The sequence below is a fragment of the Hippopotamus amphibius genome, chromosome 4 (assembly GCF_030028045.1).
Source record: "Hippopotamus amphibius kiboko isolate mHipAmp2 chromosome 4, mHipAmp2.hap2, whole genome shotgun sequence".
NCBI lineage: Eukaryota > Metazoa > Chordata > Mammalia > Artiodactyla > Hippopotamidae > Hippopotamus > Hippopotamus amphibius.
In genome coordinates, this window is record NC_080189.1 from 117,369,018 (window position 1) to 117,386,067 (window position 17,050).

The window sequence follows — 17,050 nt, forward strand, 5'->3', positions numbered from 1 at the left end:
AAGGTCCTAATATATTGCACAGGGAACTACATTCAATATCCTGTGATAAACCACAATGGAAAAGAATATTAAAAAAAGTGTATATATGTGTATAACTGAATCACTTTGCTGTACAGCAAAGATTGGCACAACACTGTAAATCAACTATACTTGACCAAAAAAAAAAAAAAAAGAATTCAAAGAAGCATTTTAGAAGACTGCAAAAATCTTAGAGTCTAATAATTAACCTCTGAGAATCCCTAAGAAGTACAGAGATTCCAAACAGAACTTCAGGGTATCAAAACATACACAGAAACACCTGGATTAAAGCTTACATTTTAAAAATATCTTTTTCTTATGGTTGTGGATATCTTTTTTTCAAAACATGGATACCAACAATAACATCTGCCTTATTTATGTCAAGTCCTTCAATTAAATTTGCAAAAAAAGAAAGAATAAGGACTATGAAGACTGTGAACATTTCAAATATTTTAACTTATTTAAAGAGTTAACAAATTTTAACTCTTTCCAGAGTTAAATCTGTACTGTGAAATTTACCTGATCTGCATGTTTGTAAATTCTTCATTCCTACTGTTTCATTAGGAACAGAATCCTTCACTCCAACTGTAGGCTGAATGGGTTTTGAAACAAGTTGATTAATGAATGTACATCTGATATAATCCGTAGTTGATAATTCAAGATAAAAATATAAAAGTTTTTACCGTCAAGTGAGCATATTTTTCAGGAGAAGCTAAAAGGCAAAAGGGACACAGGATCAATTACAGGCAAATATGAAAGCCAACTATACACTCAAGCAGAGTTAGTACTGAGCAGAATCCTCATGTGTGGCCTTGGCAATGAATACATTAGGTTTTAGTGTTTTGTTTTTTGGGGGAAGTCAGGACAGCAACAAGACAGATACATGAATCCACTATAGATATTGAAGAAAAAACAGAATACAAGTTTAACAAAACATGCAGTTAAGATTTCACAAATAAGATTATGTTTCAAATGACTTTATAAAATAGAAAAGTACACACAGACCAATGTGAACATGCTGACTGATGAGGAGAAAAGTGATCTTTAATCAGAGGAACAAATCATGACCCCAAGAAGATAAATGTGAAAGCTGATGGTAAATGCAACAGCATATCTTGAATGCAATACGGCAACATCATTTACACCATTATACTACAAGTATTTATCACGTTCTTCAATTTGTCCTGTAATTTAGGAAGTGCACAGTTGGGATGACAGTTCAGTTGAATGTATAATTCATTTTTCATCAGAGAAAGTGTTATGAACCGATCATCTTGGATATACACTTGTAGAATAACAGTTCATAAAAATATTCATTTTTTTTTCATACCCATGTGGGCTACTGGTATGCCTACATTTCTTGGATCCTCTAGTTTAGCCATCTTAAAGTTTCTCGATCCACTCACGCAAGAAGGTATATAAGGCACATCTAAGAAATAATGTATAATAAGTTTTCAATATTGAAATATGATTATCAAAAAGGAAAGAATAAATTTTACTGCCACAGAATTACTAGATATTAAAAATCTTTCATATTTCCAAATGAGTGTAGTATTTCCTAAAAATAACAATTTTAGCATTAGGGAATGAATCCTATTAATTTCTTTGTTTCCAAAATTAGTTTGGTTTCGTATATCATGCTAATGTTTAAAAGGATTTTTGTGAAACAACTGTCATTAAAAAATTAGCTATCTTAGGGACTTCCCTGGCGGTCCAGTGGTTAAGACCCTGAGCTTCTACTGCAGTGGGGCACAGGTTGGATCCCTGGTTGGGGAACTAACATCCCACATGACAAGCCAAGGGCCCAAAAAAAATTGGCTATCTTAAAAAAAACAACAACCAGCCAATGCTTCCATATTCAGATTAACTTCACTTGACTAACACATACCAACACAACATATATCTTTGATGCCTGATATTTATGGCGGGGGGGGGGGGGAAACTGAGCTGTTCTCTGACAAGTTTTGGTGCTGGAAGCTCACTTCACATTCATCTCACATTTAAATACCCTTCCTTTGTCTAAAGACCTATCTTACTTTACCAGCTTCCCCCACAGACGCCTGCTTCCCTTTCCTTTATGTACTCCCTGTACCCTCTGCCTCTCTCACTCTTCATTCCCTCTTTCCTCTTCCTCATTTCCCGACCTTTCTTAGGTCACAGCGTACCTTGAAATAGAACTAATAACTTAGCTCTTTAAACGGGACTCTCAATTTAATCTGTGGCTGACACCAGATAAGACACACAAATTCCCTCCTTTTCTCATCTTTTTCCTCACTATGCATCTGACAGTTGGTTTTATTTGGCTATTAGAATATATCAGAATTTCCATTTTAAATCAACATTCGGTCAAATGACTTTTTAATAAAATCCTGGTCTTACCTTCTACTTGTTCATTTAATATATTTTTTCCTCTTTGACCTGCAGCTCCAGATAAATGATCAACATACTTCTGTGGAGGACCCTCAGAGAGACTCTGTTAAAAATATTATTAATAATGAGTAGTATGAAGATTTCCCAACCCCTTTCTAAGAAAATACCTGAAAATACCCTACTTTTTAAAAATTTCTTACTTTATAAGCAATTAGACTTAAAAATAAGACAAAAATAAGGGCATTTAAAAATATACATTTAAACAAATTCTTTAATAAGTATACTTCGTATAAATTTAAAATACTTCTAAGGACAGAAATTTTTTTAGTATTAAAGTAACATACCTGGCATGAAAAGAAAACTCGGAGTGTGTCATATTGAGTATGAACAGAACACTGTAGAAGCTGCTTCATTTAGGTAAACAAGGGCTTATAAGAATCTCACTATTATTTGATAAAACTTTTATTGATAGGAAAAACAGTTGAATAAAATAGCAAAGTAGTGAGAAAAACTTTTATGTTTAAATAATAGCAAAAAAATTTAAATATAGTTATATAGCTCTGCAAGAGAGTTTAATAAGCGAAGAGTAAAAACATTTATTTATTAGCCATCTAAATGTGCCAGGCCCTTATTATGCACATTTTCTTTTCCACATACAACAGCAATAATAAAAATAATTATAAGGATGGTTACTCCTCTTCCTGTTTCCTGGTCATTCCAAGATGCGAGAGTAAAATGATGAACAGATGGGACCCACTGTTCCCTCTGTCCAGGATGTCCCTCCCCGGACTCTCACATGACAGGCTCCTTCCCATCCTCCCCTTGGCAGGTTCTGTCACACGCAGATCTTTTCTGACACCTAAATTCCACTTCCACCCTCATCCTAACTACAAACTCCCTCAGTGTTGTCTAACCTAACATTCTTCATTTTCTTTACATGAAAGACTTACAGTGACTTATAAAGGATTCCTGTTCACTTATTTTTCTGTTCCTAACTCCTCAGCTGGTACAGTCAGTGTCTAACTGCCCAGCACATAGTTGGTATTCAATGACAGGAATTTATTTAAGGTCAAAACATTTAAAATCTCGAGAGGACCCTCAAGTACCAAAGCACTCTATACCTACAGGATATGTCCAATAACAGCCCACTGAAACTTAACATACTCCAAATGAGAAACCCACATGCCCGCTCTAACTTTCCCATTCTTAACTCTACTGTCATTTTATTGTTTTTCAGGTTTTAAAAAAGTGTCCTCAACATTTAGTGAGTCAGTAATTGCCACTGTGATCATTCTGTCTTACATTTCTATGGCACCCTTAACAGTTTACAACGTGCATTCACATTTGTTACTACATCTGCTTATTACACATAACTGAGAAGTGGGTATCAGTACCATTTTTACGAAGGAGGTCACTGACATTCAATCTGGTTAGACAAGTTTTTCCAAGATCCCACAGCTAGTAAGTGACAGAACCAGGATGCGACCATGTCTTTTGACTTCAAACCCAGTGCTGTATCACTATGCAGCAGCTACCTATATCTAAGAGATCAGGCCTTTCTTACCTCTTTCCATAGATGTCACCTTGGAACAGGTCATCATATTTACCTTAGTTCAAGTACGGCTGCAATAAAGGTACTCAACGTACGCTAGTTTAACCAAAATGGTTTGTCCTTATTAAAACATCACTAAACCACACTGTTGTTGTTATAACCCCACATATTTATTACTATTCCTCATGCTTTTGTTTCTCTTGAAATGTTCCTTGCAGATCTATTTGACAATTCAAACATAATAATACTTTCAAGTCTCAGTCACTATCTTTTCAAGGCTGAAGTGGTAAAAAACTACAATCCAACCTGTTTCCTTCTGAATCTCACTAGGAGTTTTACACATCCATATGTACCAAAGAAATATACATTTGGCCATAGGCTGACCTGGAATGATGCTTTAGTTTTTAGATAAATTTAACTTCAGAACCCAAACTGATTCCTTATGACTTCTAAGCCTTGTCATTAGGTGAACCTTGCAAATTAACAAAGTGTACTATGTGGTAGTACTATATCTACCACACAATTATTTTATTAATTACAGGTGAAAAAGATAAGGAAAAAATTATGATGGGCAAAAGCAAAGGTGAGAAAGTAAAGTAAAAGCAACCCCCCTTTTATATTTTAACATCACTCAGTGCTTATATTTTAAAATAATAAGAATAATAATAGAAGACAGTACCTCGGAATCCCAAGGTGATTCTACATCTTCCTCTTCTCCTAATCCTAATGCTGACATCATGTCTGTAAAATGTAGTTACAGATACATTAATGAGAACATTTACCACTATGCATTTTAAGTACATATATAAGTCTATCTCCATGCATGAATATTTCAGTAAAATAAAGTAGCAGAAAAGAATTTCAGAGGGTTGAAGTATTTTCAGGAAGAAAAAGTTACTAATAGTTGGGATACTTCTGAAGAAAGAGCAAAACAAACATACTTAAAAAGAAATGGACATCATATTTGGAGCTACACACTTTAGATGTTTTTATACTAGCTCTTAAGCATAGAAGAACATGCACAGATACTCACTGACTTACCACTTCTATTATTTTTGTGAGCCCCATCAACAGAAGTCAAATTGTCGTGATTTGTTTGCTCTTGTGGAGCACTTTCAATAATATCAGTGTCAGTATCATTTTCTTTTTCTCCAATTTCTGACTTTGTTGCTCCTACCTATAAAAACAAAACAAAATAAAACAAAAACCTGGGACTTCCCTAGCAGTCCAGAGGTTAAGACTCTGTGCTTCCAATGCAGGGGGACGGGTTCGAGCCCTGGTCGGGGAACTAAGATCCCACATGCCACAAGGCACGGCAAAGAGAAAAAAAAACAAAAACAAAACCTAACTTCAGAAAATAAAAAAATCATATTCATTCATTTGGCCATTCAACCTATCAGTAAGACAACAAATATTTTCTGCATGTATCAAATCATACAGTAATCCTGGGAAAAGCCAGAAATATAAATAAAAGACCAATTCTGTTCTGCATTTTAGCAGAGGCAGAGATACATGAAAATAAGAACAGAAGAGTATCATTTAACAGCTCTACAACTGAAGTGAACAGAGTACAGGAAGGGCACAAAGGAGAGAAGAGTCAGCTGTACCTGGGTAGCTCAGGAAATGCTGTGAAGAAGGGTTGTGTCTGAAAGACAGACACAGTGCAGAGCGGGAACATGAGTTCTAGAAAGGGCAGCCTGAGCAAAAGGACGAGGGGTCAAACAACAAGTCGTGGAAACTAGAATACGTTACTGGGAACAGTACGGTGAGACAAAACTGGAGGATCAGAACCAAACCGAAAAAAGCAAGTGTCATCCTAGAACATGAACTTTCTCCTTCATGTCGGGTATTCACTATGTAAGCAGCAGTGTTATACTGTCACAGATATATTTTAGAAAGGTCACTCTGGCAGCAACGTAAAGATGAACAACAGGGGAGAAAAACTAGAGAAGAGTATAGAAAAGGGTGATAAAGTGAATTATAGTAATAAGATCTGAAAAATGGTGAACAAGGAGAAAATACTGCACTTGGTGAGTGACCGAATGTGGTGATTTCAGTGAGGGTTGGATTCCAGGATTTTTCCTGCTTCAGTGTTTCAGTGATGCTATTTACTAGGGTGGGGAAAACAGATGACAGACTAGCTCACAAAGAGTTAGGAAAGAGGAAAGCGTCAGGGACAATGTCTTGAGTTTGGGGCCTAACAAATTCGAGGCACCCAGGGGACTTAGAAGAAAGATTTGGATAAATACACATGGGTTAGAAATAGATAAACTTGTTCAGGAAAAGCATATGATGTTAAGATAAATATTTGTAAAATATACTAATTGGTATAATTAAATAATGCAAGCCTACACAGAATTCAGAACTTTTGAAAATAAAAACAAGACCTGGGAAGAAAACTATGAGATTCAATTTTTCAATTATATATTTCAACATTTTGTTTCAAGGATATAAAATATACTCTTTCATGAATATATGCAAATATTCATCTCTGGGATATTATAGTAACAAGCATTTTTAAGTTTAATGAAAAGATTTAATTGTAAAACACTAACTCAAGAGGTTACAAGAAGATTCCTTTTTAAAAATTAATCTTAGGACTTCCCCGGTGGCACAGTGGTTAAGAATCCATTTGCTGAGAGAGACACAGATACAGAGAACAAGCATATGGGCACCAAGTGGGGAAAGCGAGGGGGTGGGGGATGAATTGGGAGATTGGGATTGCCATATATACATTACTAATAAGAAAAAAATATCAAATTATACACTTTAAATATATGCACTTTATTGTATGTCAATTGTATCTCAATAAAAGTTCTTAAAACAAAAAACAAAAAACAGAAAATACTGAGACCACAGAAGGGCAAGTGACTCACCCAAAGCCATAAAGAACAAACACTGCAAACGGAGCATGCGTCTATAAAAAAACAAAAACAAACAAACAAAAAGAATCCTTCTGTCAATGCAGGGGACACAGGTTCAATCCCTGGGCTGGGAAGATCCCACATGCCGTGGAGCCACTAAACCTGTGCACCACAACTGAGCCTGTGCTCTAGAGCTTGCGAGCCACAACTGCTGAGCCCACAGGCCACAATTACTGAAGCCTGCATGCCTAGAGCTCCTGCTCCGCAACAAGAGAAGCCACCACAATGAGAAGCCCGAGCACCACAGTGAAGAGTAGCCCCCACTGGCCACAACTAGAGAAAGCCCGTGTGCAGTAATGAAGACCCAACGCAGCCAACAAATAAATTAATTAATTTTTAAAAATTGCTTCTAATGTTGGATCATCTCAATAAAAAATACAATACAATACAATACAATAAAAATTAATCTTAAAAGACAAGCTTTAAAATGTAGAAGAGAAATCCTTATGTGATTATGGAATTAAGAGGCATTTTTAACTACCACTATGATGTAAGAAAGAAATATATAAAACCCTATTTTAAAATTCACATGGTTTTCTTATTCCCCTGTGAACAGCACACTGATGACTCTTCCTATTTACGCCTCATAGAATGGCAGTTAAAGATTGGAGAAATGATCTAGTATATATAAAAAAAGTAGTAAAACTATGATTATCCAAGTTGGAGATTTAAGTTTTCAAATACATCTATGATTAACAAACAGGACCGATATTCACATGAGGGAAGAACAAGCGGACTAAAAAATCAAGTCACCAGGATTTCTGAGTTTTAGATATAAAAGAATTTACATGTTAGTTTAACATGTACAAAGAATTTACATGCTAGTTTAACAACTATAAATACTCATGTTAACAAAGTCTCTCAAGAATAACAAGAAATGTACCTATTGCTGGAGATATTTTAAAAAGTAAAAAATTATCTTCCAGAGGTAATTTTGTATACTCTGTTGGTAATTTTTCCTTCCTTATGATTTTACAATAACAAGTAGTTTATATTAGAATAAAATCATAAATTGTGATTTCATTCATTTGATGTGCGTGTATGTGCCCACTATGTGCAGATATTATTAGGAAAAGATAAATCAGAATTTCTCCAAAAAAAAAAAAATTTGTGTATTTTTCTCTTAAAAACTGTTGCAGCTTAGAATTTTCTCATTTATGAACAGAGATTAAGAATCTTATTTGCATAATTAGAAATCATAATCTTAGTGAAAAGGCTAGATAAAATGCTTATTTCCTCTCTCTTTATTCTCAAAAGAAAATCTAAAACACGTACCAGGATTATACCAAACAGTAAGATAAATTAGTTAAGTAAGTTAAGTATATACCAAACAGTAAGTTAGAAACCACAAGAAACAGAAGGGCCAAAAATTCTTAATTCATAATAAATCTGACAAGGCCTAAAACAGAGCTCATCTTGCATCATCTATGAACAAAGGTTTTGCTAGATTAAATATAAGACATCACTTTATTAATTTAAAAGTGAGGATTTTTTTAAAAAGAAATAACTTCAAATTAAAACTTCCACAGGGAACTATATTCAATACCTTGTAATAAACTATAATGGAAAAGAACTGAAAAAAAAGAATATAGATATATACATGCATATGTATAACTAAGTCACTTTGCTATACACTTGAAACTAACACAATATTGTAAATCAACAATTTAAACAACAATCAACTTCAACAACAACAAAAAAGGAATGATCAAATCTTCTTTCAATTCTTCATAAAAATCAGCTATATGTCATTCAAAAGAGTATGCGCATTTTTTTTCATGACCTGACTTTCTCTTCTTAATTTGAATTTGAAATAATTTCTATCATGTTTTATAATATAGAATTCCTGGTCTCACTTAACCCCACTGCTTCTGCTGTGTCTGTACAATAATATCTCTCATCTTGACCCTCATTCAGTTGTTATACCCATCCTGTCCTTCTTAAAAGAATTCTTTCCCGTCATCCCCCTGCCCATCTTCGTATTCATCTAGCCGTTCCTTCCAGTTGCTTTCTCATTCTTTCCTTTCGTAATGGCGTACTTCAGAATGGTTCACTGCCACCACCGTTTATAGATGTCAATCCTGCAAGTACATCGCTCTTATCACACTGTTTTCTATCGTGATCTTGAGGACTTGCATTTCTCTGTGGGATCCTTTCATCATCATAAGAATCAGGGGCATGGTATGTGAAAAAGCACAGGGAAAATTGTTAAAAACAGACCAAAACAGCTTACCTTTGTAAGACCAAGGCCTGCTAAAGACTTGAGAGGTTTTGGAAGAGGTTCAGGTGATGGGAAGGCAGGATGAGAGAAGCCTTGGACTCTGACTGGTGGTTTGGGAAAGGTTTCAGCCACATCTTCATTTTCACTATCAGAATTACTGTCCTCAAAGAAGGTTCTACTCTCTGGTCTCACAATGCCACATTTTGCTTCTACTACAGTGAAAACAAGGTAGAGTACATGAGAACATCTGTAATTTCAAATCAGTGTATAACACAAGAAGGACAGTCTTCAAATAACTTACTGTTTTTCTTGGATTGCTGAGAAGCACTCATTAGTTTTGTTAAGCTTGGTTTCAGGACATTCTATAGAAGAAAATAAGAGCTTTAAGAATAAGAAGTACTGGGAATTCCCTGGCAATCCAGTAGTTCATACTCCTTGCTTCCTCTGCAGGGAGCATGGGTTCAGTTCCTGGTTGGGGAACTAAGACCCTGCGTCGCTTGCGGGATCTTAATTCCCTGACCAGGGATTGAACCTGGTCCTTGGCAGTGAGAGCTCAGAGTCCTAACCACTGGACCACCAGGAAATTCCCCGAATATACTCTTAATGGAATGCCTTAGAAAACACAGTGAAATCCCTTTGCAATATGGATTTTGAGAAACAGAAGTTTAATTTCTTAATTTCTAAAATTTCAACTATTATTTCAGTCTTAATGCAGGACCAGAGACAGAAGCGGAGGAAAAAAAAGCTCTTTCCTAACAACTCTGCGATACAAAAATAAAAATTGTCCAAGGGAAAAAAAACTACATGATATACGCTATATAGTTTTGGAACTGAAAGGCCCCAGGAAAATTCCATGATTACTACCATAAGTAACTGTATCCGCTAAAGATTTCATTTAGGCATCAGTCCTATATGGTTTAAAAGTCACAAAAAGAATGGTCAGTATGGTTTGAAGGTCACAAAAAGAATCCTTATCCTTGACCAAATTTCATATTTCCTCCATTGTGGGAAAGGTTTTCCCAATACAACTTCCTGTCACTATATATTTCCCAGCCTGTTTTTAATTCAGCCCCCACCTTCAGTACTTACCAAAGTAAAAAAAAAATTCAACTAGTCATATCTTTATAAAATGGTTTGCTCTGACCAACTTTCCATTACAAACATAAAACAATAAGAGGCAGACCACTGCTAAATTTTAAACGTTAATACTACACAGAAGTAAATTCAGAGCAGGAAAACTAATTTCACAAGAGAGCACTTTACCTTGGTATCAAAATCAAAGTCTTCACCATCTGATGTAGGCCATGAATCATCAGCACCGGGTTTGTCAGAAAACCTTCAGAGCAAAAATATACAACACAAATGAGTGACTTCATTTCTTTAAACAAAAAAGCAAAACAAAACAAGAAAATCAAGTGAATGCTTCGTTATCTATATATTATAGGATGTTTCTTGACATAATTAAAATGTGGCCTCTGTTTTAGTAAAGCTTTTAGTTACCTATTTCTGCTTCCATCTCTCCCAATCTATGAAATATCTAGTTAAGACCCATTCTTAGCTCCCATAACAAACAGTAACAGCCAATATACTGAGAATAATATGTTTTCACCAAAAGTCCTAAAAGCTGAACTGAAAACCCAATTAATGGGTAATATAACTTTTGTTTACCTGAACTGGAACAAACCTGATGGCCTAAAACAAAGTAGAAAGATACCCTGTTCTTCCTCCACTGTCTGTCCCCGGTTCAAAGACTAATCTGTGTCCCTCAAAAATGGCAGTCTCGGACTTCCCTGGTGGTGCAGTGGTTAAGAATCCGCCTGCCAATGCAGGGGACATGGGTTCGATCCCTGCTCCAGGAAGATCCCACGTACTGAGGAGCCACTAAGCCTGTGTGCCACAACTACTAAGCCTGTGCTCTAGAGCCCATGAGCCACAACTACTGAAGCCCGAGCGCCTAGAGCTGGTGCTCCACAACAAGAGAAGCCACCGCGATGAGAAGCCTATGCACCACTACGAAGAGCAGCCCCCACTTGCCGCAACTAGGGAAAGCCCGTGTGCAGCAAAGAGGACCCAAAGACCCAACGCAGCCAATAAATAAATAAATAAATTTACAAAAATTCAAAAAGATACTCCACGTAAATGCTGAATTTAATATAACATGGTCTACATGTAGATACTCTTCTCTTATAGAAAAGGAATTCATCTTAAGGAGAGTAGATATCATTATACCTAAGAAGACCTGACTAATTTGGTCTTGCTTATGTAAAACCCTATGGTTCTGCGGCCACAACTACCTGAGATCTTCCCTAACACATTAATGGTAAAAACAAGGTACTAGTTACCACTGCAATCGTCAAATATCTCAGGACAAAGGCTTGGGCTAATCAGGCTTCTCAGGAAAACTCTAAATCAGTGTTAATACTGATTTGACTTTCTGAGTTGATCTGATTTGGGTCTGTATCTCGACCCCAGTGCTACACGGGTACTTATCAATCTCTGCTGAGGGACAAGAGAGTGGATCTGGGAGCCAGGCAGGATACAGATCACAGGTCAGTTACTTGCTGACTATGGAATCATGGATCAATTAATCAGCCTCCCTGAGCCACAGGTGCCTAATTAACTAAAAGTAGGTTATAACACAGCTACTTTGCAAAGCTGATGTGATGACTCTATGAGGTAACAAACGTTAAGCACATAATACAGCGTCTAACCCAAAGCAGAACACTCAACAAACATTAGTTTCTTTCCTCCATGTTCCCTTGGTTAAACACACAAGTTTTAAATATCCATAAAATCCTACCTGCTTAAAGAGTCGTCTTCAGAACTCTTGTCCACTACTAAAGAAAAAAGTAAAACACATTTTAAATCAACAATAAAGAAATGCAGACTATTCAATGTGTAAGGCTGATGCTTTATTAAAAAGTATTCCTTTGGAACCACAGTTGGAGGCTACACTGGAGTGAGTATTGATTATACCACTGCTGGGCAAGCCATGCCTAAGAACCACCTCCTCTCCTTTATATTTATCAGGTGCAAAAAAAAGAACGGTATTTATCAAAATTTGATACCTAAAAGTGAAGTGGTCACAACAACCACAACCCTAATCAGACTGTGAGACTGACGGATAATGATACCATTGGCAGAATCAGTACCCTCACCTGACAACAGGAAACTTAAACAGCATGATATTTCTGGACCTCCATCACTCACAGCAGTGACTAGAGAACACACGGATTCTGCCGTGACATAACACAACTTCTCCAGCTCTTCAGCTCAGGGTGAAAACACCCAATCACAAGGAAGCCTGGTCTACAGGCCCTGTCCTTTAGAGCACGGCAAAATGCAGGAAACAAACTCTTTCTGGCCCCATTTCCAACTGCGAGATGAGCATGAAAAGATTTTAATTCCAGTTTTATAAAGGATAACCTCCTGAAAGGGAGGTGCGGGAGGGCAAATGGGCAAAGGGGGTCAACTGGCAGTGAGGATGGAGAAGTTGAAATTTTTTTGTTTTAAATACATCTATATATTCTAAAATTATAATCTCAAGGGACTTCCCTGGTGGCGTTGTGGTTAAGAATTCACCTGCCAATGCAGGGGACACAAGTTCTATGCCTGGTCTGGGAACATCCCACATGCCGCGGAGCAACTAAGCCCATATGCCACAACTACTGAGCCTGTGCTCTAGAGCCCACAAGCCACAACTACTGAAGCCCGAGAGCCTAGAGCCTGTGCTCCACAAAAAGAGAAGCCACCGCTTCAAGAAGCGCACTGTAACAGAGTAGCCCCCGCTCTCAGCAACTAGAGGAAGCCCACATGCAGCAACGAAGACCCAACGCAGCCATAAATAAATAAATAATTTTTAAAAAAAAAGTATCATCTCTTGCAATTGTCTCCTTCCACTGCTCGAGAGTCTATCTGGACCCACCACATAGAGCAGGATGGTCCAAAGAGTCAGTGCCGTGTAGTAGTGAGGGAGGTCATTTTTCTCAACCCTCCCCATTATGTGGCAAATGTTTATAGAAATCATGCTTTCTCAGCTTGTAAGGCATATGCCATCAGATCCTAAGCTGATGAACAAAAAAAGGAAGGAAGAGGAGGAAGGGGTGGGGGGGGGAGAGGGAGGCACTCTGGTACTGCTGGACAGCACTTCACACGTGTTGTCATAACCTGACGCTGGAGGAATGGAGCACATGCAGTCCTGGGGGAGAGGACTCCTGCAGCCTTGCGCCTGGTTTCCTGCACCCTTTCCCTTTGCTGATTTTGCTGTACTCTTCCACTGTAATAAACCACAAGCATGAATGCCACCACGTGCTGAGTCCTGGGAGCGCTACGGAAGAGCCCAACCTGGTGTGGTTTGGGGAACCTCTCTAACAGTTGCACTATTTACATGAAATCTGTATTATTTGGGTTGATGTGTTATGTGTAATTACAGTCAGGTTATTTCACAGAATAACCTTCCTTGAATTCGTTTTTCTTGATATTTTCCTTGGAAATCCCTGGATTTCTATATCCATTTGCATAAAGGCATAAAAGGGATAGATGAAACAGTCCGTCGGAAAATAATTAAAACAAACAACCATCCTATCTTAACCAGAATAAAAACAAAAAATTCTGATGACTGATAACATGTTTTATAGCATGACAGTTCCTAGACAGAAAATGGAAAGATCAGTTAATTTTCTCCAACTAAGCAGGGTTTAATTCCTCACACTTGAATCCCAGGTTTTTGTTTTTGTTCTTGTGGGCCGCACAGCGAGGCATGCAGGATCTTAGTTCCCGGAGCAAGGATTGAACCCACGCCCCCTGCAGTGGAAGCAAGGAATCTTAACCACTAAACCACAAGGGAAGTCCCACTCCCAGGTTTTGACAACTCTGGGAAAACGCTGGCAAGTGTATTCACCAGGCCAGATCTTTTCCCCTGATCCTGCGTGGGCAGCTGCCGCTGTTATGAAAAAGTTAGGTAGGACCTTGGTAGATGTGATGATTTTTCCATATTGGGACATCAGAAGTACTGCTCATGTAAAAAGTAGACGTTATGACTCTTAAATTGTCCTTATGAAAAGGTTACCAAAGAGCTTTTAAGAGTTAAATCCAACTTTCTTCTCAGTAATTTTACTTGATATAACTGATACTCCCTCCTTGAAATTTTCATTTAAAAAATTTTGCAACATCACCACCACCTGTAAATTCTCTCCTACTTTTTTGTTTTTCCTTTTTAATATTTATTTTGAATGAGAGTTTTATTTAGTACATTCAGATGAACAAAGAAACTGATCTATGTGGAACAATGCTACTTCCCTGCATCTCAAGACCCCCAGCCTTCAGTTAAGGGCTTTGTAATTCCATTGACATCTTTTTGTCACTGGCTGGTAGTCAAATTCCTTGAGGAGGATCCCTGCAGTATGTGACTCAGATTGTCCCCAGGAGACCTTCCCTTTGTCCCCTTTTGGAGCCCAGTGCCTGTCCTACTTTTCTCCAGCCCCACTGCAAGTCTTCTTTTCTAACCATCCCCACAGCACTCTTTTTGCACCAGTGAAACTGAACAGCTCATAAATCCTGCCAAGTTCACTGGTACATCTTAGCCTTTGCACTGCTGTTCTTTCTGCTAAACATGTAATCTTGATAGATCTTCCTCCTGCCAAACACTGTCCTTTTGCCTCTTTAGCCGGCAAACTTCTCCTCACTCTGCATACTGACCTTAAGGTCCACTTGCTTTTTAAAAACTCTAATTCCTCACCATGGACTTAAAATACTGGGCACATATGAAACACCAATTAAAAAAACACATAAAGACAATTTATAAACTCCTAGTGGGCTTTGGAACATAGTAAGCACAGAATAAAGTATAGTAAATAATAAAAATGATAATTATAATAACAAGCTCCTAGAGGGCAAAGACTGTGTTTTTAAAATGTTTGCATCCTGTGACATCAAAATAGTGCTTAGTACCTAAACGATACTTCATAGTTACTTCTTAAATGGACAAATTTACAAATAAATAAGGATGTTTTCTTTGAAAATTCTGTTTTAAAAAATTCAGAAATTAATCAGGGACAACTCTATTCTATTATAACTATTATGTTATCTCATAATAGTCATAATAGAGCTTTGAAGAGCAAAGCTCTGTTTCATCTCTGTATCTCTTCCAACACGTAAAAACAACCTACAGAACTTCTTTAATGGACAGAGGTCTACCAAGTTAAAGGTGTCCTCATACAGATTGTACAGCGCACTAGGGGCCACAACTAGGGAACCCAGCAGTGTTTTTGTTAATGCGAAGTATTGCTGTGCTTTTATTAGAATTTGCTGAGTCCCAAGTTGGGCTATTTGAATATTTATTATGATAATCCTTTCACTGATGGCAACAGAGCATCTTATTCTAAAAAAATTATAGTGTCACAACAATTGTCCAACATATGGAAGAAATCACCCGGTTCTAAAGAAGTCAGCCTATCTCACCCTGTCCGGACTTGTGAGGAATGAGGTCGGTAATAGTGAGACCTCGTAGGTATAACAATAAGCAAAATAACCGGTGCATCTCAACCAGGCATTGCTTTCCTGACTTCTGTCCTATAGGTAGCTATCTTTCAAAAATAAGCTCTTATTAGTATGCTGCACACTGGCTCAGCTTTGCAGTTCTTATTGTTTGCCATTTGTTTATAGTACTAGGAAGGTACTACTGAGTTCCCAAGTTTTAAAGATGGTAACTTTTTTTAGTGAGACTAATCACTACACAATAACTAATATTCATTTACCAAATGCAATCCATTTGTTGTAAAAATTAAGTTCCATTTTTATAAGAAGTCCAATTTGTTATAATGTGATTATAGAGGAAACATACAACATACTAACTTAAAACTCTTTCTTCTTATTTACAGGAAGATACAATATGGGATTTTAGGGACCATGATTGAATACACAGATTTCTTTTCAGACAATACTGTCTCCGATTTTAAATTACCTACAATTAACTTCCTAATTCTGAATACTAGACTATGAAGAAATTACTTTAAAAAATAAAAATACACACACAATTTACACACTGTTTTTTTTCCACTGCTCTTTCATTATTAAAACTTCCTCACTGTTACTTTATGGTAGGATCACCAAGAGTACTTCACTATCAGATGTCTTACCTGGGTTGCTACTTTGAGATGGAGTTTTAGGTCTCTTTTCTTCTTTATATTCAGAAATCAGTTGGTGACTCCTATGTATTAAACATGTGATAAATAATATTACTATTTTAACACTAACATGAAAAACAATAACCAGTTATATTAAATTCTTAGATTATTTCGGACAATGTCAGAGCTAATATCTAAACTGCAATTGTCCCATACATTTCAAGTTTGTAAGTTCTACAAACTTTTATTTAGCATGTAATTAAAGGAGAAAGGAAAAAGGTAGGTGAAGTAGTCATGAACTGAGGGCAGTATAGCTCAGCAAATTAACTAGAGTTAGCTTGATATATGAAAAGTATCTAGAACTCAGAAATCCTAGCTCTATAACCAACAGCTGTTTGTTCCTGGAAAAGTTGCTTCTCTTCAGTTCAAAGTCTTCCCCTATAAAACTGGGATCTTACTGCCTTATTTCACAAGGGTATGAAGAGGATTTAGTGAGATAATACACCCCAAAAATGTTTAGAGAAATAGTGAAAGAATGGAATAATTTGTTCTTGAACTTTATTGCTGGAACTATTTTGGAATCCCAAATAAAACCCAACGTGTGTGTTTTTTCACAGGTTTAATATTCTAATGCTGTAGTTTTCAGGAAAATGTCACTAATTACGGTGATTAGCTGTTCTTTCCTTGTGGTTTGTAATTTAGGGACTCTCAGCTATTATATAATTTGTAACTAAATTTACTTATAAATATATGACCTCATTAAATTAGATAACATAATTGTCCCCCATTACTGCAGCTAATCACATCAAGAGCAGAAAGTGAATCCAAGTCCAGACCTGGC

At 36.8% G+C, this 17,050-nt stretch overlaps 1 protein-coding gene across 9 annotated transcripts in view; it reads right to left on the bottom strand.

The window, feature by feature from the left end:
* ANKRD26 (ankyrin repeat domain containing 26) overlaps positions 1 to 17,050 on the bottom strand; it is a 74,188-nt gene that overhangs the window by 47,026 nt on the left and 10,112 nt on the right. For 6 of the 9 annotated variants that reach the window (XM_057732814.1, XM_057732816.1, XM_057732812.1 and 3 more), the window contains 11 exons: positions 16,222 to 16,292; positions 11,886 to 11,922; positions 10,349 to 10,421; positions 9,387 to 9,447; positions 9,098 to 9,297; positions 4,982 to 5,117; positions 4,620 to 4,681; positions 2,398 to 2,491; positions 1,349 to 1,447; positions 702 to 730; positions 538 to 610 (listed from right to left, as the gene is read on the bottom strand). In XM_057732814.1, coding sequence (XP_057588797.1) covers positions 538 to 610; positions 702 to 730; positions 1,349 to 1,447; positions 2,398 to 2,491; positions 4,620 to 4,681; positions 4,982 to 5,117; positions 9,098 to 9,297; positions 9,387 to 9,447; positions 10,349 to 10,421; positions 11,886 to 11,922; positions 16,222 to 16,292 — 935 coding nt within the window. The remainder of the gene's footprint in view (positions 1 to 537; positions 611 to 701; positions 731 to 1,348; positions 1,448 to 2,397; positions 2,492 to 4,619; positions 4,682 to 4,981; positions 5,118 to 9,097; positions 9,298 to 9,386; positions 9,448 to 10,348; positions 10,422 to 11,885; positions 11,923 to 16,221; positions 16,293 to 17,050) is intronic. The other 3 variants (XM_057732817.1, XM_057732813.1, XM_057732821.1) reach the window with 1 other exon arrangement.